The sequence below is a fragment of the Pristiophorus japonicus genome, chromosome 7, assembly GCF_044704955.1.
Source record: "Pristiophorus japonicus isolate sPriJap1 chromosome 7, sPriJap1.hap1, whole genome shotgun sequence".
NCBI lineage: Eukaryota > Metazoa > Chordata > Chondrichthyes > Pristiophoridae > Pristiophorus > Pristiophorus japonicus.
Window position 1 is genome coordinate 148,162,929 of NC_091983.1, and position 27,529 is coordinate 148,190,457.

The 27,529-nt window shown below is 45.3% G+C and overlaps 1 protein-coding gene across 6 annotated transcripts in view; it reads left to right on the forward strand.

Annotated features, from left to right (window-relative positions):
* klhl32 (kelch-like family member 32) overlaps window positions 1-27,529 on the forward strand; it is a 478,483-nt gene that overhangs the window by 269,980 nt on the left and 180,974 nt on the right. For all 6 annotated transcript variants that reach the window (XM_070885400.1, XM_070885397.1, XM_070885403.1 and 3 more), the window contains one exon: window positions 25,528-25,743. In XM_070885400.1, the coding sequence (XP_070741501.1) occupies window positions 25,528-25,743 (216 nt within the window). The remainder of the gene's footprint in view (window positions 1-25,527; window positions 25,744-27,529) is intronic.

Here is a 27,529-nt window from a genome sequence, read left to right on the forward strand (position 1 = left end):
TGCATTCGGGATTCGGCTGGAGGAGCACTATTTAAAGGCGCCATCTTTACAAACAATTTTTGTCGCCCATTACTTTTTGCAGCTAGCTACCACATATATAGAGTGACTGGTGGACAGATTTGAGCGATTTTCACTTCAAGGACTGTTCTGCCTCTTAACCATTCCTTTATTTCATTGAGGGAAGATTGGAAACGACAACATTTATATCGTTTCTTGGGGGCTGTGTTGGCACTCGACCTCTTGCTCTGGCATCACTGTCAGATGCTACTTAGGCGGAGACAAACGCAGGGAGAAGGGCAGCAAAATGTGACCAGAGGAAGAAGGCCCAACAGGGCTGTCAAGAGGAGATCTTACCCTCCCAGCAGCAGTTCTCCTACGTCAATTTCACTGAGGAGCAGTGTGTTTGAAGACTGTGCTTCAGCAAGGACGTGGTCACAGAGCTCTGCCATCTGCTTCAACCAGACTTCGAGCCTCAGACAGGGTGAGGGCGCCACTCTCAGTAGCAGTCAAGGTCTCCATCGTGCTCAATTTCTATGTCAATGGATCCTTCCAGTGTGCAACAGGAGACATTTCCAACATCTCCCAGTTTGCTGTCCATTGCTCCATATGCGAGGTCATAGATGCTCTGTACAGAAGGAGGAGGGACTACATTTCCTTCCCCATGAGCAGAGAGAAGCAGTGCGAGCATGCATGTGGCTTTGTCAGGACAGTGGGCTTCGCCATGGTGCAGGGCGCCATTGACTGCACCCATGTTGCTTTGTGGGCACCGGATAACAATCCTGAGGTATTCCGTAACCGCAAATGCTACCACTCACTGTGCAGTTGGTGTGCAACCACACACAGCGAATCCTCACCGTCAATGCACGCTATTATGCTCATAATAAAGTAATGTAACAGAGTACTGTGGACATGAGTAAGTGTGACCTTAGCTCCTTTATTCAAACTCCAGAGTGTTGGTACAGCATGGGAGTCCTGCTTAGATACAGCGCTCCCAGGGGATGCTGGGATCCCTTGGGTCTCCAACAGGTAGGCCCTCTGGTGGTAGTGTGATACAGGTTACCTAGGGTTACATACATAACATCACTTCGACCCCCCCCCCCCAAAGTCAATAGTACACTTATTTACAGAGTGAGACGATCTGGGGATTTTCGCTCCCTGTCGATCGTCTCGGTATAAATGCAGGTGTGGGTGAGTTGGTTGGTTTTTCGTTGGACAGCTGGCCTTGCTGGGGATGGTGAGTTCAGCTTTGTGGTCAACCGTGATGTCGGTTGCCACTTGTCTGTGTGTTGGAGGGTCAAAGTTGCTGGTGTCCTCTTTGGGCTGCTCGTGGCTGTTTGTGAATAGCAGTTTGGTTTGGTCCAAATGCTTTCTGCAAGTTAGTCCATTAGCAAGTTTGACCTGAAACACCCTACTCCCTTCTTTGGCTATGACGGTGCCAGCAAGCTATTTGGGACCATGTCCATAGTTGAGTACAAATACATGGTCATTGACTTCAATATCACGTGACAAGTTTGCGCGATCATGGTACATGCTTTGTTAATGCCGCCTGCCCTCGACATGATCATGGAGATCAGGGTGGACAAGAGAGAGCCTTGTTTTGAGCGCCCTTTTCATGAGCAGCTCGGCTGAGGGAACCCCGGTGAGCGAGTGAGGTCTGGTGCGGTAGCTGAGCAGGACTCTGGAGAGGTGGGTCTGCAGGGAGCCTTCTGACACACGTTTCAAGCTTTGCTTGATGGTTTGGACTGCCCGTTCTGCCTGGCCGTTCGATGCGGGCTTGAACGGGTTAGATGTGACGTGCTTGATCCCATTGCGGGTCATGAATTCTATGAATTTCGCGCTGGTGAAGCACGGCTCATTGTCACTGACAAGGACATCAGGCAGGCCGTGCGTGGTGAACATGGCTTTTAGGCTTTCGATGGTGGCAGTGGACATGCTTACAGACATTATTACACACTCAATCCATTTTGAATAAGCATCCACAACAACCAAAAACGTTTTGCCTAGAAACGAGCCTGCAAAGTCAACGTGGATCCTAGACCACGGTTTGGAGGGCCATGACCACAAACTTAGCGGTGCCTCTCTGGGTGCATTGCTCAGTTGAGAGCAAGTGTTGCATTGGCGCACGCATGACTCCAAATTTGAGTCGATGCCGGGCCACCACACATGGGATCTGGCCATAGCTTTCATCATTACTATGTCTGGGTGGGTACTGTGTAGGTCGCGTATAAACGTTTCCCTGCCTTTCTTCGGCAAAACCACACAAAAGACAGTCCGCCTGTATGGACATTTCGTCTTTGCGCCGCTGGAACGGCTTAATCTCTTTATGCATCTCCGCTGGGACGCTGGACCAGCTCCCATAGAGGACACCGTTTTTTACAATGGACAGTAAAGGATCCTGGCTGGTCCAGGTCCTGATGTGGCGGGCCATAATGGGTGACTTTTCGTTTTCAAATGCATCCATCACCAAGAGGAAGTTCTCCCTAAGAACTCGATCTCTGGCGCCAGGAAAACACACTTCGAGTGTTTCAACCTGAGTCCTACGCGATCTAGCTGACTTAGAACCTCTTCCAGGTTCTTCAAGTGTTCGATGGTGTCCCGACCTGTAACCAGTATGTCGTCCTGGAAAACCACGATGCGCGGAACCGACTTTAGCAGGCTCTCCATGTTCCTTTGAAAGATTGCTGCAGCCGATCGAATCCCAAACGGGCATCTATTGTAGATGAACAGACCTTTGTGCATGTTGATGCAGGTGAGGCCTTTCGAAGATTCTGCCAGCTCCTGCATCGTGTAGGCCGAGATCAGGTCCAACTTGGTGAACGTCTTTTCTCCAGCCAGAGTCGCAAATAGGTCGTCTGCCTTGGGTAGCGGGTACTGGTCCTATAGCGAAAACGGTTCATCGTTACTTTATAGTCCCCACAAATTCTGACCGTGCCATCGCCTTTGAGAACCGGAACAATCGGACTGGCCTACTCGTTGAACTCCACCGGCGCGATAATGCCTTCTCACTGCAGCATGTCTAGCTCAATTTTCACTTTCTCTCACATCATATATGACACTGCCCGAGCCTTATGGTGGATGGGTCGTGTACCGGGTACCAAGTGGATCTGCGCCTTCACCCCAGAGAAACTTCCGATGCCTGGCTCAAACAACGACGGGAACTTGCTCAGAACTGGGCACATGAGGCGTCGTCGACGGACAAAAGCGCTCGGATGTTGTCTTGGTTCCAACGGATTTTTCCCAGCCAGCTTCTGCAGAACAGTGTGGGGCCATCTCCTGGTACAATCCATAGTGGTAGTTCGTGCACTGCTCCATCATAGGAGATTTTTACTGCTGCGCTGCCAATAATAGGGATCAGCTCTTTGATGTAAGTTCTTAGCTTGGTATGAATGGGGCTAAGCTTGGGCCTGTGTGCCTTGTTGCACCACAGCCTGTCGAAGGCCTTTTTGCTCATGATAGACTGACTTGCACCCGTGTCCATTTCCATGGATACTGGAATTCCGTCCAGTTCGACTTTTAGCATGATCAGTGGACATTTTGTGGTGAAAGTGTGTACCCCGTACACTTCTGCCTCCTCGGTTCGAGTCTCTCATTCAGCCTGATCCGCCATGAATAGATCCTCCTCTGCAACGTGGTGGTTTTCAGGGTTTGCAGCTCGTCTGCACATTCGCTGGAGGTGTCCCATTGTTCCACAGCCTTTGCACACATAGTGTTTGAAGCGGCATTGATGGGCTCGATGATCACCTCCACAGCGCCAACAAGGTGTTAACTGCCTCGCATTTACGTTTGATGGTGGACTCTGGGTCATCTGAGGTCATGCAGCTGCAGGCGTGTACGTTCTGCCATATGCATTCCTGCCTGAAAACGACATTACTTTGTGTGCAGTACTTGCCGAAACCTCTTTATACTGCGAAATTTGTTTGGTGTTATCGCTGGTGGACATAAATGCCTGGGCTATCGTTATGGCTTTGCTCAGGTTCGGTGTTTCAACAGTCAATGGTTTGCGAAGGATAACCTCATAGCCAATGCCAAGCACAAAGAAGTCTCTTAGCATTTGCTCAAGGAATCCATCGAATTCGCAATGTCCTGCAAGGCGCCTTAATTCTGCGACGTAGCTCGCCACTTCCTGGCCTTCACACTGTTGATGTGTAAAATCGATACCTTGCCATCAGAACGCTTTCCTTCGGATTTAGATGCTCCCGGACCAGTGTACACAGTTCTTCATATGATTTGGTTGTTGGTTTCACCGGAGCTAGACGATTCTTCATGAGGCCATAGGTTGTTGTACCACAGACGGTGAGGAGGATTGCCCTTTGTTTGGTAGCGTTCTCGTCCCCTTCCAGCTCAATGACCAACGAAGTATTGGTCGAGTCGCTCCATGAAGGCCTCCCATCATCACCTCCTGAGTATTTCTCCAGGATACCAACAGTTCTCTGCATTTTCGCGTGATTGTTCTTTATCTCGTCGCCAGTTGTTATACTCATAATAAAGTAATGTAACGGAGTACTGTGGACATGAGTAAGTGTGACCTTAGCTCCTTTATTCAAACTTCAGAGTGTTGGTCCTGCATGGGAGGCCTGCTTATATACAGTTCTCCCAAGGGGTGCTGGGATTCCTTGGGACTCCAACAGGTATGCCCTCTGGTGGCGGTATAATACAGGTTACATAAGGTTGCATACATAACACACGCTAACCTGGTAACAGCCACGATGCCTTCATCCTGCACCAGACCAGTGTGCCACATCTCTTCCAGCCACCACATCAAGCTCGCTGCTTGGAGACAAGGGCTAGCTGCTCTCCACCTGGCTCATGACTCCCCTCTGCAAGTGTGTACCCCGTATCCCAACATTCTTGTCCAGCACTCATACAATGAGAGCTATGCCGCCACCAGAAACATCATTGAGCAAACCATCGGAGTGCTCAAGCAATGTTTCCGCTGCCTTGACCGCTCAGGAGGAGTCCTCCAGTACTCGCCTGAGCGGGTGTCCTTATTTGTCAACATTTGCTTCATGCTGCACAACCTGGCCATCATGAGAGCACAGCCATTTCCACCAGGCACACCACCTCAGGAGGAGGAGGAGCAAGAGGAGGAGGAGGAGGAGGAGGAGCAGGAACAGTAACAGCAGCGACGGAGGAAGCAACCATGCAATCGTGATTCTGCAAGGGGGGTCCGTGACCATATCATCAGATTTCGGTTCGAGTTAATTCCATCCCACTTCCCGGTTCCTCTGGACGTTCCCATCACTGCATCAATTTGCCGTTTCATACCAAAGCCCCCAAGCTGAAATGAGAGACAACAGCAAAGATGAAACATTCCAATAAAAATTAATGTAATAACAATTAACTGTATCATAACTTATTTGGGAATCACCCTTGTGCAGTTCCTTATATCCTCTCTTTGCTTTAACTATTCTAGTGCTCCTCTGCAGTGTGTCTCCTTTGGCTGCAGCACGGCTGGTGGAAGGTTGCTGAGTGTCAGGGCCAGAGACTATAGATGCCGTTGCAGGATGCCCTCCACCAGCTATGGGCCTGGAATGCTCGGCTATAGACTGCAACACCTCGGGGTCAGTGACGGCAATCTGGGCTGGCTGGGTGACGGGCAGCAACAAGTGCAATGGCGGAGTGGCAGTGGTGAGATCAGGAATGTGGTCATTGTGAGAGAGGACAGTAGGTTCCTGCTCCACTGACGCACTGCAACTCTCCTGGGGCAGCACCTCCGCATCCCTACCAATCTGCTGGAGCACAGATTGGGGGGCTGCTGCTACACTGTGAGATCCCCACTGAACTTTGGTGGACCCAGTGGCGATGGTAGCAGTTAGAGCACACATTGCATCCAGCTGAGCCTGCATGAGAGCAATCTGAGCTTCCATGCCGCCCACCATTGTCTACATTGCAGCACCAAAATGTTGCGTTGCTTCCGCCTGTGCTACAGTAGAAGCTGCCACATTGCCCATGACACGCGTCATGAGGTCTCGATCTGCATACTCTCTGTGGGAGTCCACCATCGTCTGCAGACTGGCAATGATGGGCTCCATGGTGCGTGCAGAGCTCTGTGCATTGCTGGAGGTGGACTCCTCCATGCTCCTTAGGACAACCTTGCCATTGCTCCTATCATGTCAGAGTGCATGGCTTTCACCCTTTGCGTGAATGTATTCCCATTGAGGTCATTATCTGAGTCCTGTGGAGCAGAACTTGCGCGCGAACTCGCCCTCTGGGGAGATGGCTCCCGAGGTTCCCTTTCCCCTTGGCCTTGCTGCAGCCAGCTAGGCCCCGGTGCATTGCCCAGTGTAGTCCCCTCAACTAACCTAACCTCTAACGAACACGTACTGCCAGTATCTGAGCTGGTGCCTGGGGGTGAGAGATGCAATTATCCAGTGCTTGGCTCTTCCTCTTCCTCTCCCTCCTGACTGTGCTACGGAGGCTCAGGTACAGGCTGCACATCTGCTGGCTGATTATCTGAAAGCACAAATGGCACAAGACTCATATTAAGGTGAGAGCAGGGTGGCAGGAATGGTGCAAGGAAGGCAGACAATATCAGGAATTGGAAAGTGACAAAGCCTTCTGGTATGACTGGGAAGCGGTATGAGAAAAGGAAAGGGGATAAAGATACCATTGTTGCCCCCAGCGGGGTTGAAGTCTCCGCCGGCCACCTGTGGGCCAATGAGCTGCAGCACTCGCTCCTCCAGGTCAGTGAGCTTGCACAGTTGAGGATCCCATCTTCCAGTCTGCTGCTGCTCCCTCCTGTTATGTACCGTCTTGGCCTGCAAAAGAAAGGAACTTGTGTGAGTAAGAGTCCAGCTGTTTATGTGGAAGAAATGCCTGCCATGGTTGAATACTTGTGAATGTAGGCAGGGTTTGAGATGAGGATGTGAGTATGAGTAGCTGCAGATGTTTGGTGGTTGAGTGGTGGGGAAGTGGTGGCTTGTACACAGTGAGCACAGAGAGGTTCAAAGGCCGATATATCGGTGGTGTGGAAGCATTCACTTTCACCACCCGACATAGGTCGTTGAATTTCTTATCGTACTGTGTCAGGGTTCTGTCTACCACAGTGCTGGCTGACACTTCCTCAGCCACTTCTCACCACATGGCCCTGAATACCTGTGGCGATGGCCTCCTTCCAGCTGGAGGGAACAACGACTCCCTCCTCCTCTCCACTGCCTCGACCAATGTCTCCAATGCCACATTATTAAAGTGTGTCGTCCTCGCCCTTGAAGAAGGATTCGCACCAGGCATCGCACAAAGGTGCCTCAGTTGCTGAAATGTCTGACTCAAGTGCAGCAATGCTGAAAATGAGCAGCAGCAGTTTAAAATTACCTCCCCTTTAAGAGCTGGAATGAGCTAGAGGCAAGGATTGAATGTTGATTGCTGAATGCAAGTCAGCTGAAATTGGGTAACTCTCTGGCAACAATGCCCCTGCAGCGCTCCCTTGAGGCCATTTAGAGCCTCATTTACCATCCTCCTTCACTCCTGGAGTGAAAACGCCAAATTTCCCACACGTTTGCAAGTCATTTCGCCAGGTGCTAACTTTTCAAAAAGTTAAAAGTTAGGAATTTCGCTCCCCTTGTCTTCCCCGAAACTGACCCAAGCTTTGATCACCCTTTCTGAGGGCAAAGCATCAAACACTTCACAGCTGTATTTAAGAAATATTATTGTGCATCTTCCTTATCAGTGCAGATCAGTCTATTTTCCCTTCAAGTGATTCTTTACTTGAACTCAACATCAGATATAAAAATGTCTCCTGAAGATCATTCCAAATCTTCAGAACTTTGTTCATCCCCAAGTAGACTGTAGGAGAACATCTTGCATGTTTTGAAAATGGACAGTCATTGAATACTAGGGTTGTAATAGGGTTGATTTTATAAACTTGCACTCCCGTCACAGAAAGAATCTAACTCTTCATTATTTTAAAGATGTATATGCTTTTCCAGAATTAAAAAGCTCCAATTCTCTAAGTCTGCACTAATAACTCAGGGTCCTTAAACTACTTTAACAGTTTCCAGTTTCCTTGCTCCAACCATCTCCTTTTCACTGGACGTCCAATCCCTCTACTTCCATCCCCCACCAGGACGGCCTGAGGGCGCTCCGCTTCTTCCTTGAACAGAGGCCCAACCAGTCCACAACCACTACCTGGCTGAACTTGTTCTCATATTGAACAACTTCTCCTTTGACTCCACTCACTTCCTCCAAATTAAAGGTGTTGCTATGGGACCCATGCCTAACTTTTTGTCGGATATTCTTTGTTCCAGTTCTGCTCAGGTCCCCTCCCTCACCTCTTTTTTCCAGTTCATTGGATCGTTATTGTTTCCTACTCTCGTCCTGAACTAGAAAATTTCATTCACTTTGCTTCCAATTTCCACCCTCCCTTCACCTTCACATGGTCCATCTCTGACTCTTCCCTTTCCTTTCCTGTCCCATTTCTGAGGATAGGTTATTGTCAAACATTCACTATAAGACCATTGCTCCCACAGCTACCTGGACTACATTTCCTCCCACCCTGCTTCCTGTAAGTACTCCATTCCATTCTCCCAGTTTCTCCATCTCCGCCGTATCTGTTCTGGTGACGTCACCCTTCCATACTAGTACTTCAGCTATGTCTTTCTTTTTCCTCAACCGAGGATTCCCCTCTACTGTGGTTGACATGGCCCTCGACCGTGTTCGTTCTATTTCCTGCACCTCTGCTCTCACCCCTTCCCCTCCCTCTCAGAACCTCGACAGGGTTCCCCTTGTCTTCACCTTTCACCCCACCAACCTCCATGTTCAATGGATCAACCTCCGCCATTTCCGCCACCTCCAGCGGCATCCCACCACCAAACACATCTTCCCCTCCCCTCCTCTCTCAGCATTCCAAAGGGAACGCTCCCTCTGCGACACTCTGGTCCACTCCTTACTCACCCCAGCACCCCCTCCCCTGCCCACAGCACCTTCCTGTGCCAGTGTAGGAGATGCAACACCTGCCCTTTTACCTCCTCCCTTCCCACTGTCCAGGACGCCAAACAATCCTTCCAGCGATTTACTTGTACTTTCAATTTAGTATATTGTATTCGCTACTCACGATGTGGTGGTCTCTACATTGGGGACACCAAGCCTAGCTTGGGTGACCGATTTGCAGGACACCTCCATTCAGTCCGCAAGTGTGACCCCAAGCTTCCCATCGCCTGTTACTTTAATTCTCCGCTCCACTCCCACTCTGATCCCTCCATCCTCGGCCTCTTACATTGTTCCAATGAAGCTCAATGTAAACTCGAACAGCACCTCATCTTTCGTTTAGGCATGTTACAGCCTTCTGGACTCAACATCAACTTCAACTTCAACAATTTCAAACCCCTATTTTTTTTTTTCCCACGGCAGTTGTTCACGATTCTGCCATTTCCATTTCCATCCTATCTCGACTCATCTTTAGTTTCTTAACTTGTCCCATTACCATCTCATTTTGCCTTGCACCAGCAACCCTTTTGTCTCTCTAATCTCTTCTACCTCCCACCCTATCAAAGACCTTCCCTTTTGTTCTTTCCTTCACTCCCCACTTTCCCTGCACTTACTTTAAAACCTGTTACATCTCTTAACTTTTTCTAGTTCTGTCAAAGGGTCATCGACTTGAAACGGTAACTGTTTCTCTCTCCACAGATGCTGCCTGAGCTGCTGAGTATTTCCAGCATTTTCTGTTTGTATTTCAAATTCCAGCAACCACAATATCTTGCTTTTGTTTCCCTTAAACTAAGCATCAATCAAGTGGCCCTCTGAGCTTTTTCCAGGGTCTCAATATCCCCCACTATGTGAGGATCCAAAACTGTAAACAGTATTCTAGAAAATGCTGGAAATCTCAGCAGGTCAGGCAGCATCTGTGGAGAGGAAGCAGAGTTAACGTTTCGGGTGATGACCCATCATCGATTTGAAATGTTAACTCTGCTTCCTCTCCTCAGATGTTGCCTGACCTGAGATTTCCAGCATTTTCTGTTTTTATTCCAGATTCCAGCATCCGCAATATTTTGCTTTTGCAACAGTATTCTAGCTGTGACCTTGTACGAGGAAAGGGTTGTATTTATAGTTTTTAATTTAATTGTCCCAGCTGTACATAGCTTCATGTCATCAGCAAACTTGTGAATTGTTCTCCCGCGTGCCTTCATCCAGATCATTAATGAAGATAGTGAAGCGCATCATACCTAATGCAGATCCCTGCAGGACTCCACAAGTGGTAAGACCCCATGCAGAGCTGCAACTATGAATAACTACATTCTATCTATACTAATACAACCAATTGGCTATCTAACCTAAGATCTCCTTGCTAATTCCACAAGCCTCAACCTTACTTAGCAGCCTTTTGTACAGCACTTTATAAAATGTTTTTGAAAACCTAAATTCACAATATCTACCAGATTTTCATCATTCAGCAACTTTGTAAACTCTTCAATAAAGTTGGGGCAAAAGGACTTCCTTTTCCAGGAACCATGCTGTGATGCCAGAATAGTCCCTGCTGGTTCTAGATGATCATACTAGCTTCTGGTAACTTGCCTATGACTGAAGATAAACCAATGGCCTGTAGTTGCCTGGTTCTGATTCTTGCTCAGGATCTTCTTAAATAAAAAAGCAAATTATTATTTAAATGGAGCGAAATTACAAAATGCTGCAATACAGAGGGACCTGGGGGTCCTTGTGCATGAAACAAAAAAAGTTAGTATGCAGATATAGCAAGTAGTCAGGAAGGCAAATGGAATGTTGGCCTTTATTGCAAGGGGATAGAGTATAAAAGCAGAGAAGTCCTGCTACAACTGTACAGGTTATTGGTGAGGCCACACCGAGAGTACTATATACAGTTTTGATCTCCTTATTTAAGAAGGGATATATTTGCATTGAAGGCAGTTCAGAGAAGGGTCACTCGGTTGATTCCTGAGATGAGGGGGTTGACTTATGAAGAAAGGTTGAGCAGGTTGGGCCTATACTCATTGGAGTTTAGAAGAATGAGAGGTGATCTTATTGAAACATATACTGAGGGAGATGCAGAGAGGATGTTTCCCCTCGTGGGGGAATCTAGAACTAGGGGGCAGAGTTTCAGAATAAGGGGTCGCTCATTTAGAACGGAGATGAGGAGGAATTTCTTCTCAAAGGGCCATAAATCTGGAATTCTCTGCCCCAGAGAGCTGTGGAGGCAGGATCATTGAATATATTTAAGGTGGAGATAGACAGATTTTTGAGCAATAAGGGAGTGAAGGGTTATGGGGAGCAGACAGAGAAATGGAGCTGAGCCCAGGATTAGATCAGCCATGATCTTATTAAATGGTGGAGAAGGCTCGAGGGGCCAAATGGCCTACTCCTGCTCCTATTTCTTATGTTCATCGACAGGTAGATAAGGTAGTTAAGAAGACGTACAGGATACTCTCCTTTATTAGCCGAGGCATAGAATATAGTGTATAACATGCTCGTTAGGCCACAGCTAGAGTACTGCGTATAGTTCTCTGGTCACCACGTTACAGGAAATATGTGATTGCAATAGAGAAGGTTCAGAGGAGATTTTCGAGGATGTTGCCAGTACTGGAGAATTTTAGCTATGAGGAAAGATTGGATTGGCAGGGGTTGTTTTCTTTAGAACAGAGGAGTCTGAGGGGAAATTTAATTGAAGTGTACAAAATTATGAAGGGCCTAGATAGAGTGGATAGGAAGAAAGAAAAAAGAAAGACATGGATTTATATAGCGCCTTTCACGACCACCGGACGCCTCAAAGCTCTTCACAGCCAATGAAGTACTTTTGAAGCGTAGTCACTGTTGTAACGTAGGAAACGCGGCAGCCAACTTGTGCACAGCAAGCTCCCACAAAAAGCAATGTGACAATGACCAGATAATCCCTTTTTTTTGTTAAAGGAGGACCTAAAATAGGAAGGACCTATTCCCCTTAGCAGAGAGATCAATAACAAGGGGGCATAGATTTAAAGTAATTGGTAGAAGAATTAGAGGGGAGTTGAGGAGAATTATTTCACCCAGAGTGTGTTGGGGGTCTGGAACTCACTTCCTGAAAGGTTGGTAAAAGCAGAAACCTCGTTGCATTTAAAAAGTGTTTGGATATGCACTTGAAGTGCTGTAACCTACAAGGCTACGGACCAAGAGCTGAAAAGTGGGATTAAGCAGAATAGCTCATTTTCGACCGTCACAGACACGATGGGCTGAATGGCCTCCTGCTGTGCTGTAAATTTCTGTGATTCTATGACTGCACGCACGTGGCTTTGTGGGGGCCACATCTAAATGCTGAGATGTACCGCAACCGCAAAGGTTACCACTCGCTGAATGTGCAGTTGGTGTGCGACCATGCTCAACACACCTTGGTAGTGAATGCCTAGTATCCTAGCAGCAGTCATGATACTTTTATTCTGTGTCAGTCTGCTGTTCCCTCAGACTTTGTGCTATCAAGACAAACCAAAGGTGACTACTGGGCGATGTGTGCTAACCGCTGACCACTGGCTCATGATTCCACTTGGCAATGCAACCACACATGGGCAGCATATGCACAATGAGAGCCAAGAGAAAGGGAAGTATTCCAGTGACTGTAGTGCCATGTGTTTGAGTGATATGCCTGTCGTGGTTGAATAACTGACGTGTGCAAGCTGTGAGATGTGGTTGTGAGGTTTGCAGCAGTGGCAAGTGTGTGAGGGTGAGGTGAAGATATGAATGTGAGGTATGAGTCGCGTTTGGTAGCGATTGTTGGTGGGTGAGTGATGGGGGTGTGGTGCATTCAACGGTGTGTGAGGCTAGTGATGCAGATGGTGGAATATGGCATTTGAAGATGAATTCACTGTGTGAGATCATTAAACTTCTACCTGCACTGCGTCCAGGTCCTCTGGGCTAAATTGCTGACATTCACCACTGTGGCATTCTGCTCCCATTGGACTTTACACTGTTGCCTGAAGAGCCTCCGAGCCTCCGAGCCTGCTGTGGAAACAGCACCTCTCTCCTTGAGTTGACCTCCTGCACCAAGGCCTTCAGTGCTGCTTCGGAGAAACTAGGCATGCACTCTCTCCCCTGCTATTCTTTCTTCCCCTTCCAGTTCAATGAGCTGCTGCAGGTAGAATGCATCTCCCCTTTCAGAGGTGCAGATTGGCTTTTGGTAGTGCAGGCTAACTTTAATTGGTGCTAGCCTCGCACAAACTTGGGCCCTTGCTGAGTGTTTAGCCGGTCAGCAGTACGTTGAGTGCTGGGCTGAACGCTGCAAACGTGAAAATGAGCAGGCAGCACAAAGTCCACGTGTTGCCTGCATTACTCTGAACAGGTACAGGTTGATCGCGCATCTCTAACCTTGCACCTGGTTTATGTTGGCAAACGAATTTCTCGGCCTAAGCTCCTGTTTGTCAAGGAAAATAGGTTCCGGATTTTCCTCTTCATGTGCTATATCCACCAGCGGTTTCTACCACACAATGTTGCCATCTCCATTAATCATTTTTAAATTTTCATGGTGATATCACAATTGAGACGAAATAGCATGATGTCAGCGCTTCACGTCATCATTGAAAACAATCCACAGAGCAGTTTAGTTCATGGTAAAATTAAAATTTGCTTCTAACTTGATTTGAATTTTAATTATTTGGAATAAACAACATGTGATAAGGATATGCTCGATGGTGTACTCTTAATTCAAATAATTTATTTAAGTTTTCTTTTCAGCATCTTACTTGTATTAATTTGAATCATTGGATAATTCAAATAATTTTGATGCAATAAAACCACCTTCAAATGATCAAGACTGGACTGTACTGCATAGAATTACATTCAAGTTATATAGAAACATAGAAAATAGGTGCAGGAGCAGGCCATTCAGCCCTTTGAGCCTGCTGTATGATCATGGCTGATAATGCAACATCAGTACCCCATCCCTGCCTTCTCTCCATACCTCCTGATCCCTTTAGCCGTAAGAGCCACATCTAACTCCCTTTTGAATCTGTCCAACGAACTAGTCCACAACTTTTTGTGGCAGAGAATTCCACAGGTTCACAACTCTCTGGGTGAAAAAGTTTCTCCTCATTTCGGTCCTATATAGCTTATCCCTTATCCTGAGACTGTGTCCCCTGGTTCTGGACTTCCCCAACATCGGGAACATTATTCCTGCATCGAACCTGTCCAGAATTTTATACGTTTCTATAGATCCCCTCATTCTTCTAAATGCCAGTCAGTATAAGCCTAGCCGATCTAATCTTTCCTCATGTCAGTCCTGCCATCCCCGGAATCAGTCGAGTGAACCTTCGTTGCACTCTCTCAATAGCAAGCACGTCCTTCCTCAGATTAGGAGAACAAAACTGCACACAATACTCAAGGTGTGGTCTCACCAAGGCCCTGTACAACTGCAGCAAGACCTCCCTGCTCCTATACTCAAATCCCCTTGCTATGAAGGCCAGCATGCCATATGCTTTCCTTACTGCCTGCTGTACCTGCATGCCTACCTTCAGTGACTGATGAACCATGACACCCAGGTCTCGTTTCACCTCCCCTTTTACTAATCTGTCACCATTCAGATAATAATCTGCCTTCCTGTTTTTACAACCAAAGAACATAAGAACATAAGAATTAGGAACAAGAGTAGGCCATCTAGCCCCTCGAGCCTGCTCCACCATTCAACAAGATCATGGCTGATCTGGCCGTGGACTCAGCTCCACTTACCCGCCCGCTCCCCGGAACCCTTAATTCCCTTATTGGTTAAAAATCTATCTCTCTGTGACTTGAATACATTCAATGAGCTAGCCTCAACTGCTTCCTTGGGCAGAGAATTCCACAGATTCACAACCCTCTGGGAGAAGAAATTCCTTCTCAACTCAGTTTTAAATTGGCTCCCCGTTATTTTGAGGCTGTGCCCCCTAGTTCTAGTCTCCCCTACCAGTGGAAACAACCTCTCTGCCTCTATCTTGTCTATCTCTTTCATTATTTTAAATGTTTCTATAAGATCATCCCTCATCCTTCTCAACTCCAACGAGTAAAGACCCAGTCTACTCAATCTATCATCATAAGGTAACCCCCTCATCTCCGGAATCGGCCTAGTGAATCATCTCTGTACCCACTCCAAAGCCAGTATATCCTTCCTTAAGTAAGGTGACCAAAACTGCACGCAGTACTCCAGGTGCGGCCTCACCAATACCCTATACAGTTGCAGCAGGACCTCCCTGCTTTTGTACTCCATCCCTCTCGCAATGAAGGCAAAATTCCATTCGCCTTCCCGATTACCTGCTGCACCTGCAAACTAACTTTTTGGGATTCATGCACAAGGACCCCCAGGTCCCTCTGCACCTCAGCATGTTGTAATTTCTCCCCATTCAAATAATATTCCCTTTTACTGTTTTTATTTCTAAGGAGGATGACCTCACACTTTCCGACATTGTATTCCATCTGCCAAACCTTAGCCCATTTGTTTAACCTATCCAAATCTCTTTGCAGCCTCTCTGTGTCCACTACACAACCCGCTTTCCCACTAATCTTTGTGTCATCTGCAAATTTTGTTACACTACACTCTGTCCCCTCTTCCAGGTCATCTGTGTATATTGTAAACAGTTGTGATCCCAGCACCGATCCCTGTGGCACATCACTAACCACCGATTTCCAACCCGAAAAGGACCCATTTATCCCGACTCTCTGCTTTCTGTTAGTTAGCCAATTCTCTATCCATGCTGATACATTTCCTCTGACTCCGCATACCTCTATCTGCTGCAGTAACCTTTTGTGTGGCACCTAATCGAATGCCTTTTGGAAATCTAAATACACCACATCCATCGGTACACCTCTATCCACCATGCTCGTTATATCCTCAAAGAATTCCAGTAAATTAGTTAAACATGATTTCCCCTTCATGAATCCATGCTGCGTCTGCTTGATTGCACTATTCCTATCTAGATGTCCTGCTATTTCTTCCTCAATGATAGCTTCAAGCATTTTCCCCACTACAGATGTTAAACTAACTGGCCTATAGTTACCTCTCTTTTGTCTGCCCCCATTTTTAAACAGAGGCATTACATTAGCTGCTTTCCAATCTGCTGGTACCTCCCCAGAGTCCAGAGAATTTTGGTAGATTATAACGAATGCATCTGTTATAACTTCCGCCATCTCTTTTAATACCCTGGGATGCATTTCATCAGGACCAGGGGACTTGTCTACCTTGAGTCCCATTAGCCTGTCCAGCACTACCCAACTAGTGATAGTGATTGTCTCAAGGTCCTCCCTTCCCACATTCCTGTGACCAGCAATTTTTGGCATGTTTTTTGTGTCTTCCACTGTGAAGACCGAAGCAAAATAATTGTTTAAGGTCTCAGCCATTTCCACATTTCCCATTATTAAATCCCCCTTCTCATCTTCTAAGGGACCAACATTTACTTTAGTCACTCTTTTCCATTTTATATATCTGTAAAAGCTTTTACTATCTATTTTTATGTTTTTACTATCTGTTTTTATGTTTTAACCTCACATTTATCCACATTATACTGCATCTGCCATGCATTTGCCCATTCACCTGACCTGTCCAAGTCCCCTGCAGCCTCTTAGCATCCTCCTCGCAGCTCGCCCTGCCACCCAGCTTAGTGTCATCTGCAAACTTGGAGATATTACATTCAATTCCTTCGTCTAAATCATTAATGTATATTGTAAATAGCTGGGGTCCCAGCACTGAGCCCTGCGGCACCCCACTAGTCACTGCCTGCCATTCTGAAAAGGACCCGTTTATTCCTACTCTCTGTTTCCTGTCTGCCAACCATTTCTCTATTCACGTCAATACATTACCCCCAATACCATGTGCCTTAATTTTGCACATTAATCTTTTGTGGGATCTTGTCAAAAGCCTTTTGAAAATCCAAATACACCACATCCACTGGTTCTCCCTTATCCACTCTACTAGTTACATCCTCAAAAAATTCTAGAACATTTGTCAAGCATGATTTTCCTTTCATAAATCCATGCTGACTTGGACCGATCCTGTCACTGCTTTCCAAATGCGCTGCTATAACATACATAAGAACATAAGAATTAGGAACAGGAGTAGGCCATCCAGCCCCTCGAACCTGCTGCGCCACCCAACAAGATCATGGCTGATCTGGCCATGGACTCAGCTCCACTTACCCGCCCTCTCCCCGTAACCCTTAATTCCCTTATTGGTTAAAAATCTATCTATCTGTGATTTGAATACATTCAATCAGCTAGCCTCAACTGCTTCCTTGGGCAGAGAATTCCACAGATTCACAACCCTCTGGGAGAAGAAATTCCTTCTCAACTCGGTTTTAAATTGGCTCCCCCGTATTTTGAGGCTGTGCCCCCTAGTTCTAGTCTCCCCTACCAGTGGAAACAACCTCTCTGCCTCTATCTTGTCTATCCCTTTCATTATTTTAAATGTTTCTATAAGATCACCCCTCATCCTTCTGAACTCCAACGAGTAAAGACCCAGTCTACTCAATCTATCATCATAAGGTAACCCCCTCATCTCCAGAATCAGCCTAGTGAATCGTCTCTGTACCCCCTCCAAGGCTAGTATATCCTTCCTTAAGTAAGGTGACCAAAACTGCACGCAGTACTCCAGGTGCGGCCTCACCAATACCCTGTACCCTGTGGGACCTCCCTGCTTTTGTACTCCATCCCTCTCGCAATAAAGGCCAACATTCCATTCGCCTTCCTGATTACCTGCTGCACCTGCAAACTAACTTTTTGGGATTCATGCACAAGGACCCCCAGGTCCCTCTGCACCGCAGCATGTTGTAATTTCTTCCCATTCAAATAATATTCCCTTTTACTGTTTTTTTTCCCAAGGTGGATGACCTCACATTTTCCGACATTGTATTCCATCTGCCATACCTTAGCCCATTCGCTTAACCTATCTAAATCTCTTTGCAGCCTCTCTGTATCCTCCATACAACCTGCTTTCCCACTAATCTTGTGTCATCTGCAAATTTTGTTACACTACACTCTGTCCTCTCTTCCAGGTCATCGATGTATATTGTAAACAGTTGTGGTCCCAGCACCGATCCCTGTGGCACACCACTAACCACCAATTACCAACCTGAAAAGGACCCATTTATCGCGACTCTCTGCTTTCTGTTAGTTAGCCAATTCTCTATCCATGCTTTAATATATTTCCTCTGACTCCGTGTACCTTTATCTTCTGCAGTAACCTTTTGTGTGGCACCTTTGCGAATGCCTTTTGGAAATCCAAATCTTTAATAATTGATTCCAGCATTTTCCCCACCACCGATGTCAGGCTAACTGGTCTATAATTCCCTGTTTTCTCTCTCCCTTTTTTAAAAAATGGGGTTACATTAGCTACCCTCAAATCCATAAGAACTGATCCTGAGTCCATCGAATGTTAGAAAATGACCACCAATGCATCAACTATTTCTAGGGCCACTTCTGTAAGTACTCTGGGATGCAGACTATCAGGCCCTGGGTATTATCGGCCTTCAGTCCCTTCAATTTCCCTAACACCATTTCCTGACTAATAAGGATTTCCCTCAGTTCCCCCTTCTCGCTAGACCCTCGGTCCCCTAGTATTTCCGAAAGGTTATTTGTGTCTTCCTTAGTGAAGACAGAACCAAAGTATTTGTTCAATTCGTCTGCCATTTCCTTGTTCCCCATTATGAATTCACCTGATTCCGACTGCAAGGGACCTACATTCGTCTTCACTAATCTTTTTCTCTTCACATATCTGTAGAAGCTTTTGCAGTCAGTTTTAATGTTCCCTGCAAGCTTACTCTCATACTCTATTTTCCCCTTCCTAATTAAACCCTTAGTCTGCCTCTGATGAATTCTAAATTTCTCCCAGTCCTCAGGTTTGCTGCTTTTTCTGGCCAATTTATATGCCTGTTCCTTGGATTTAACACTATCCCTAATTTCCCTTGTTAGTCACGGCTGTGCCACCTTCCCTTTTTTATTTTTATACAGGGATGTAGAATTGTTGTAGTTCATCCATGTGATCTTTAAATGTCTGCCATTGCCTATCCACCATCAACCCTTTAAGTATCATTCGCCAGTCTATCCTAGCTAGTTCACGTCTCATACCGTCGAAGTTTCCTTTCTTTAAGTTCAGGACCCTAGTCTCTGAATTAACTGTGTCACTCTCCATCTTAATGAAGAATTCTACCATATTATGGTCACTCTTCCCCAAGGGGCCTCGCATGACCAGATTGCTAATTAATCCTCTCTCGTTACACAAGACCCAGTCTCGGATGGCCTGCTCTCTAGTTGGTTCCTCGACATATTTGTCTGGAAAACCATCCCTTATACACTCCAGGAAATCCTCCTCCACAGTATTGCTACCAGTTTGGTTAGCCCAATCAATATGTAGATTAAAATCACCCATGGTAACTGCTGTACCCTTATTGCACGTGTCCCTAATTTCCTGTTTGATGCCATCCCCAACCTCCCTACTATTGTTTGGTGGTCTGTGCACAAATCCCAGTAACATTTTCTGCCCATTGGTGTTTCGCAGCTCTACCCATATAGATTCCACATCATCCACGCTAATGTCCTTCCTTACTATTGCGTTAATCTCCTCTTTAACCAGTAACACGACCCCACCTCCTTTTCCTTCCTGTCTATCCTTCCTGAATGTTGAATACCCCTGGATATTGACTTCCCAGCCTTAGTCACCCTGGAGCCATGTCTCCGTAATCCCAATTACATCATATCCGTTAACATCTATCTGTGCAGTTAATTCATCCACCTTATTACGAATGCTCCTAGCATTGAGACTCCGAGCCTTCAGGCTTGGTTTTTTAACACTTTGTCCTTTTAGACTTCTGTTGTAATGATTTTTGATTTTTGCCCTTGTTTTCTCTGCCTCCAGCTTTTCTCCTTCCCTCTGCTTCCCTCCATAGATTCCCATCTCCCTGCCATTTTACTTTAAACCCTCCCCAACAGCAGTAGCAAACACTCCCTCTAGGACATCAGTTCCGGTCCTGCCCAGGTGCAGACCGTCCGGTTTGTATTGGTCCCACCTCCCCAGAACCAGTTCCAATGCCCCAGGAATTTGAATCCCTCCCCCTTGCACCATTCCTCAAGCCACGTATTCATCTGAACTTTCCTGCAATTCCTACTCTGACTAGCACGTGACACTGGTCGCAATCCCGAGATTACTACCTTTTGAGGTTCTACTTTTTAATTTAGCTCCTAGCTCCCTAAATTCAGCTTGTAGGACCACCTCCCGTTTTTTTACCTATATCGTTGGTATCTATATGGACCACCCCAGCTGGCTGTTCACCCTCCCTCTCCAGAATGCGCTGCAGCCGCTCCGAGACATCCTTGACCTTTGCACAAGGGAGGCAACATACCATCCTGGGGTCTCGTTTGCGGCTGCAGAAACGCCTATCTATTCACCTTACAGTAAAATTCCCTACCACTATAGCTCACCCACTCTTTCCTGCCCTCCTGTGCAGCAGAACCAGCCCTGGTGCCATGGACTTGGCTGCTGCTGCCTTCCCCTGATGAGCCATCTCGACCAACAGTATCCAAAGTGGTGTATCTATTTTGGAGGGAGATGACCACAGAGGCCCCCTGCACCATCTTCCTTCCACTGCTCTGGCTGATGGTCCCCATTCCCTATCTACCTTTGAAACCTTTACCTGCGGTGTGACCAACTCACTAAATGTACCATTCACGACATCCTCAGCATCGCGGATGCTCCAGAGTGAATCCATTCGCAGCTCCAGTGCCATCATGTGGTCTGCCAGGAGCTGCAGCTGGGTACACTTCCTGCACACATAGTCGTCAGGGACACTGGAAGCGTCCCTGATTTATCACACTCAGGAGGAGTATGACACGGGTCTGGGCTCACCTGCCATGACGTAACCCTTAAATTAACCTAAATGTTTCTCACTGATGAAAAGAAAAAGATCAAATACTCACCAACTAGCCAATCACTTACCCCCTTGGCTGTGACGTCACACTTCGATTCCTTCTTACTTCTTTGTTTCCCTCCTGCCCCTGCACAAGCTGGCTGCTCCCCGAACTGCCGCTGCTTCAACTGCCGCCGCCGCCCTTTATGCTCCTCCTCTCGCGATGCTGCGGCCGCTCCCCGAACAACACGGACGTAGGCCATTCAGCCCACCCTATCCGTGTCAGCATTTTAACTTTAATAGCTGTGAATTATCATGTCAGCCCATGTTTTCTCAATACAGGTTGAACCTCCCTTATCCAGAACTCCCCTATCCAGAACCATTCCCGGCCACTGGGTGGCGCATGCGCAGAACTCTGACATGAACAAATTGAAGTCCTTCCTCACTGCCGACTCCCGCAATCGCCTGACCCTGCGATCCACTGCCCCCCCCCCCCCCCGCCCCAATGATCACTCTGCCGCACTGCCAGCCCCAAGCCAGCCAGCCCCGATATCCCCTTGCTTAGTACCTGTACCATCCATTTTAACATGACCACCCCTCGTCCGGAAAAATCCCTTATCCAGAACAGGCCAGGTCCTGAGGGTTCCGGATAAGGGAGATTCAACCTGTACCTGTGTTTATAGTTTAAAATGCTCATAGTCGCCTGCATTTTAGTTATTTCTGTTGCTGTATTGGACTTTTTACAGGTATCTGCTCCACAGGAGGATATTAAATCACTTAGAAAATTTATTTGATACAGCCCTCTTTTTAATTAGATCACTGTTGGATTCTACCCAATAGTATCACAGAGTTTGAAAGAACTAATTTGATAGAGAATAACATTTTACTCAATGTGTAATTCATGTTCCTCTGAAGACAGGTCTTCCACAAAGAGATGGGGCCCAAACTCTTTCTCTTCCTTTGTTCCTTGCGAATACAGTATTATTTTCCTTTGACTTCCCCATTCTCATTTTTGCAGGACAGAGTTTATGTAGTGAAATCACAGATTGTAAAAGATGACATCTCACCAGATATGTAGCTACAAATTAAATATTCTAAGTACATTTGTGTGGAAGAAAATAACTGGTTAATGCAGTAATCAGCGTTATGGTGATGTATTTGAATATGGTCACTGACAAAATGCTTACGTGTTTTTTATATATGTGGGAAACACTGATGTATTTCAAATCAGAATTTCTTCAAAGGAAGCAAGTTGTGTTTTTCCAATGTAACTGATTTTTTTCAATTTATTTTCAAACCAAATACAGTATATTTAAGGATAATGTTCTCTGCAATAATTTTTCAGGTGTAATCTTAGTGTATATGTATTGGAAATAAACTGATATGGACCTTACTTATGTTAACTGAAACCTACATAAAATCAAATGGTGAATATTTTTCAGTTTTTTTCTGAGGAGGATTTTAAGGAGATTGAGCTGAACAAAATGATAAGTAACTTGCAAAGGTTTAGTTAAATTTACAATGTTGCCATCAATAACTTCACACAGATAACAATTCTTTATTTTGAGAGTGATGTTGGCTCTTTTTGTAGGGTGTTCTGCACTGTCTCTCATAATTGTAGAGTGTTCTGGACTGTCTCATAATTGTAGGATGTTCTGCATTGTCTCATAATTGTAGGATGTTCTGCATTATCTCTCATAATTGTAGGGTGTTCTGCACTGTCTCTCATAATTGTCGGATGTTCTGCACTGTCTCTCATAATTGTAGGATGTTCTGCACTGTCTCTCATAATTGTAGGGTGTTCTGCACTGTCTCTCATAATTGTAGGGCGGTCTGCACTGTCTCCCATAATTGTAGGATGTTCTGCACTGTCTCTCATAATTGTAGGGTGTTCTGCACTGTCTCCCATAATTGTAGGATGTTCTGCACTGTCTCCCATAATTGTAGGGTGTTCTGCACTGTCTCTCATAATTGTAGGATGTTCTGCACTGTCTCCCATAATTGTAGGATGTTCTGCACTGTCTCCCATAATTGTAGGGTGTTCTGCACTGTCTCCCATAATTGTAGGATGTTCTGCACTGTCTCCCATAATTGTAGGGTGTTCTGCACTGTCTCTCATAATTGTAGGGTGTTCTGCACTGTCTCCCATAATTGTAGGATGTTCTGCACTGTCTCCCATAATTGTAGGGTGTTCTGCACTGTCTCTCATAATTGTAGGGTGTTCTGCACTGTCTCCCATAATTGTAGGATGTTCTGCACTGTCTCTCATAATTGTCGGATGTTCTGCACTGTCTCTCATAATTGTAGGATGTTCTGCACAGTCTCTCATAATTGTAGGGTGTTCTGCACTGTCTCTCATAATTGTAGGGTGTTCTGCACTGTCTCCCATAATTGTAGGGTGTTCTGCACTGTCTCTCATAATTGTAGGATGTTCTGCACAGTCTCTCATAATTGTACGGTGTTCTGCACTGTCTCCCATAATTGTACGGTGTTCTGCACTGTCTCTCATAATTGTAGGGTGTTCTGCACTGTCTCCCATAATTGTAGGGTGTTCTGCACTGTCTCTCATAATTGTCGGATGTTCTGCACTGTCTCTCATAATTGTAGGGTGTTCTGCACTGTCTCCCATAATTGTAGGGTGTTCTGCACTGTCTCTCATAATTGTCGGATGTTCTGCACTGTCTCTCATAATTGTACGGTGTTCTGCACTGTCTCCCATAATTGTAGGGTGTTCTGCACTGTCTCCCATAATTGTAGGGTGTTCTGCACTGTCTCTCATAATTGTCGGATGTTCTGCACTGTCTCCCATAATTGTAGGGTGTTCTGCACTGTCTCTCATAATTGTAGGATGTTCTGCACTGTCTCTCATAATTGTAGGATGTTCTGCACTGTCTCCCATAATTGTAGGGTGTTCTGCACTGTCTCCCATAATTGTAGGGTGTTCTGCACTGTCTCTCATAATTGTAGGATGTTCTGCACTGTCTCCCATAATTGTAGGGTGTTCTGCACTGTCTCCCATAATTGTCGGATGTTCTGCACTGTCTCCCATAATTGTAGGGTGTTCTGCACTGTCTCTCATAATTGTCGGATGTTCTGCACTGTCTCCCATAATTGTAGGGTGTTCTGCACTGTCTCTCATAATTGTAGGATGTTCTGCACTGTCTCTCATAATTGTAGGATGTTCTGCACTGTCTCCCATAATTGTAGGGTGTTCTGCACTGTCTCCCATAATTGTAGGATGTTCTGCACTGTCTCTCATAATTGTAGGATGTTCTGCACTGTCTCCCATAATTGTAGGGTGTTCTGCACTGTCTCTCATAATTGTCGGATGTTCTGCACTGTCTCTCATAATTGTACGGTGTTCTGCACTGTCTCCCATAATTGTAGGGTGTTCTGCACTGTCTCTCATAATTGTAGGGTGTTCTGCACTGTCTCTCATAATTGTCGGATGTTCTGCACTGTCTCTCATAATTGTAGGATGTTCTGCACTGTCTCTCATAATTGTAGGATGTTCTGCACTGTCTCTCATAATTGTAGGATGTTCTGCACTGTCTCTCATAATTGTAGGGTGTTCTGCACTGTCTCCCATAATTGTAGGGTGTTCTGCACTGTCTCCCATAATTGTAGGGTGTTCTGCACTGTCTCTCATAATTGTAGGGTGTTCTGCACTGTCTCCCATAGTTGTAGGATGTTCTGCACTGTCTCCCATAATTGTAGGGTGTTCTGCACTGTCTCCCATAATTGTAGGATGTTCTGCACTGTCTCTCATAATTGTAGGGTGTTCTGCACTGTCTCTCATAATTGTAGGATGTTCTGCACTCTCTGTCAAAATTCAACATGTTGCAAACCATCCTTGTTAAAGAGAAAACAGATAACATCTACCCAGGCTGCAATTTATGCCGTTTTGAAACTAAGCTCAATAGATTTGCAAAAGAAGGGCCATGGGTAACTATTCCTCAAAAATTTTCACCTTTGGCATATCCCATATATAAAATAAATTTTGAGTATTGAAATGGCTAAATAGGCTATAATCTATTCTCAGGGATTCAAATAGGTTTAAACAGTATCCTTTCTCCTCTGGAACTGAGTTGAAATTCATCCCAGACTGATAGTACGAAAGCCTTGTGTTTCTGTTGACTGTAAGGCACTTACGTGGAACTAATTGAGGCTGCCTCAATTCAGTTCCTTATGGATGTAAGTTGCAGCTTCACAGTATAATGATCCTATAACTTGACATTAAGTTAGCAGACTCAGTCATAAAAATCATAAAGCTGACTGTGAAATGAAAGTCTTTTTATTTCAAATGAAGAACTGTTACTGTCAATATGTGAACTAAAATTTGCTCTCCCTCCTGGAAAAAAAAGGACCCGTGTCTTTCAAATGTGATTACAACCTTGAACTATTCTAATGACTGGTATTTACATTTATTTTTATTCGTTGCTTTAAAAAAAATATTGTTTGGCTCCAAGCCACTCATTTAAATGTCCAGCAGAGTAGACAGGTGACTTCCTCAGAGGTCTTTTCCAATGCTCCTCTGCAAATAGCGTTAAACAAGAGTGGCCTATAGGAAGTAGCCTATCTCTATTCTGTCTCTTCTTAAATTTGGTTTGGATAAGTGCCTTTTGAAGACTCACTCATTCTATGGTATGACATTTGTAAGAGATGCTACCGGATAATGATTTTAGTGAAATTGTATGTACACCCTAAATGTGTATGAGTGACAGGAATGTAATTTTCAGTGTTCCTTTTGTTCTCTTAGGAACTGACCAGCTTCAATTACCTGGATTTATACAAACTTGCTGACCTATTTAATCTTACACTGCTGGAGGAAGCAGTAGTTAACTTCCTGGTCAAACACCTTTCTGAACTGCTGAAAAACCATCCTGAGAAGGTCATGGCACTTCCATACCGGCTGCTCCGAGAAGTTCTAAAGAGTGATCGTCTGACATCGCTTAGTGAGGAGCAGATATGGCAGGTAACATAAAGGCAGAGATGTATTTCACTCCAACTCTCAAGTTTTTTTCACCTCTCCTCTTCAAAAGGTGTTTATTCCTTGCTGTGTTATAGTTCCACGTGATCGCCCTCCAGTACTGTGTTCAAGTGGGATTTATTTATTCATGTGTGATCCTTGACCGTGCGTGTTATTTGGCTATTCAACTGTAGAGGCAGCACACCAAAGCCCAATCATGTTCTTGCTGAATGGCCATTATGCACATTTCCAGTAGGTGTTGCTGAATAGCAGTCAGGAGCAGGAACTCTGGCCATTTTACCCTCCCTAACCTAGGGATCTAGGGTCAATTGTATCAGCCCTGCTATGTTAACTGATACCAGCAGACTAAGTACACATCAAAGATCAAATCTGCTACCTTCCTGGCCTGTATTGCCCATCTATTAGTTATGCGCCTCAACTTTTGAATGTCTGTTTCACAGAAAATGAAATTTATGAAAATTATTATGAAAATGAGGAAAAATAGTCCTATATTCTAGTCAAATTTTACATTTTGAAAGTTGTTGTAAGTTCATTGTAGGTTTAAATTTCATATCAAGATGAAATATCAGTTGTCTGTTCTAAATGTTGGAGTTGCTTCCCCACACCTTACCCCAAAGTGAGAAAAGTAGGAGAGGCCGATTTTCTACACTTCCTGCAAAAGATGTGGATGTATCTTTCTTCCAGTTTCATGATGGCCTGCAATACCACAACTGAAAGTTGCCTTTAAACGTCAAGCAAAGGACTCATCTGCTTCACTGCTCGTCTCTTGAGACTGGAAAGATCTTTTCAAATAGGATGAGGGCCTTGTACTAATTGCTTATTGACTATTCATTTTAGGCCGATAAGCTTTCTTCAAAGCATTCTGCTTTGGTGATCGTATTATAGAAGGGAATGCCAGGATTACAAAGTGAAACAATTCACAGGTACAATTGTGATCACTCAACCTTGCATATGCCAACATTTTCTGATATAAAAAAGACTGTCATCAAAGTCCTGTCACTGTATGCGCATGTGTTGGGGGAGGGGAGGAGGTCAGGGAGAGTTGATAATCCTCCAGAATAATGTTGCCAACAGCTCCTGTCTGGTGCATAAAATTATACATACTGTATTTTGCAATACAAGTATGCCGAGTTAAAAATGATTATGTGGAGTCAGGAATATTAGATTTATATTTCTTTATATTGTTGAAACTGCAGCATATGGTATAATTTACTGTTCATTGTTTTCTTTATAGCATGCAAGTAAAGGTGCATGATCCTGCAGTTCTTTTTATCTTTCTATCATTTTGTCTGTCTATCTAACTGAAGTACTCATTGAACAGCCACAATTTTTAATATAAAATCATGTTTTATTTTATTTGTTGATCATGTTAGACTTGTGTCTTGGTCATTTCTGACTAAGCATTGTGGTATGACAGGATCTTACTACTTTGCAATTTTTGGAAGAAAAGTGAGCAACTACAGGGAGCAATTTATTCATTTAATAAACTCTATTTTGGAGGAAGAAGCAAATACAATATTTGCAACACGGTGCAAGGGCAACATGTCGTTGACTTGTTAGTATGCCCTGTGTCTTGCTGCATGGAAACGTCAGGGATTGTTTTCTTCTGTTTTAGTTTGATGCAGTCTTCATTTTCCACGCTGCCTTTACTTTGTTGTGCATAATGTTTTTACTGGTGTTTGATAATGGGAAATATGCCCAGATATGTGCTGCTAGTCTAATCTTACTTTAGCAAAATAAGTCCAAGAATTCTGGTATACATATGGACACA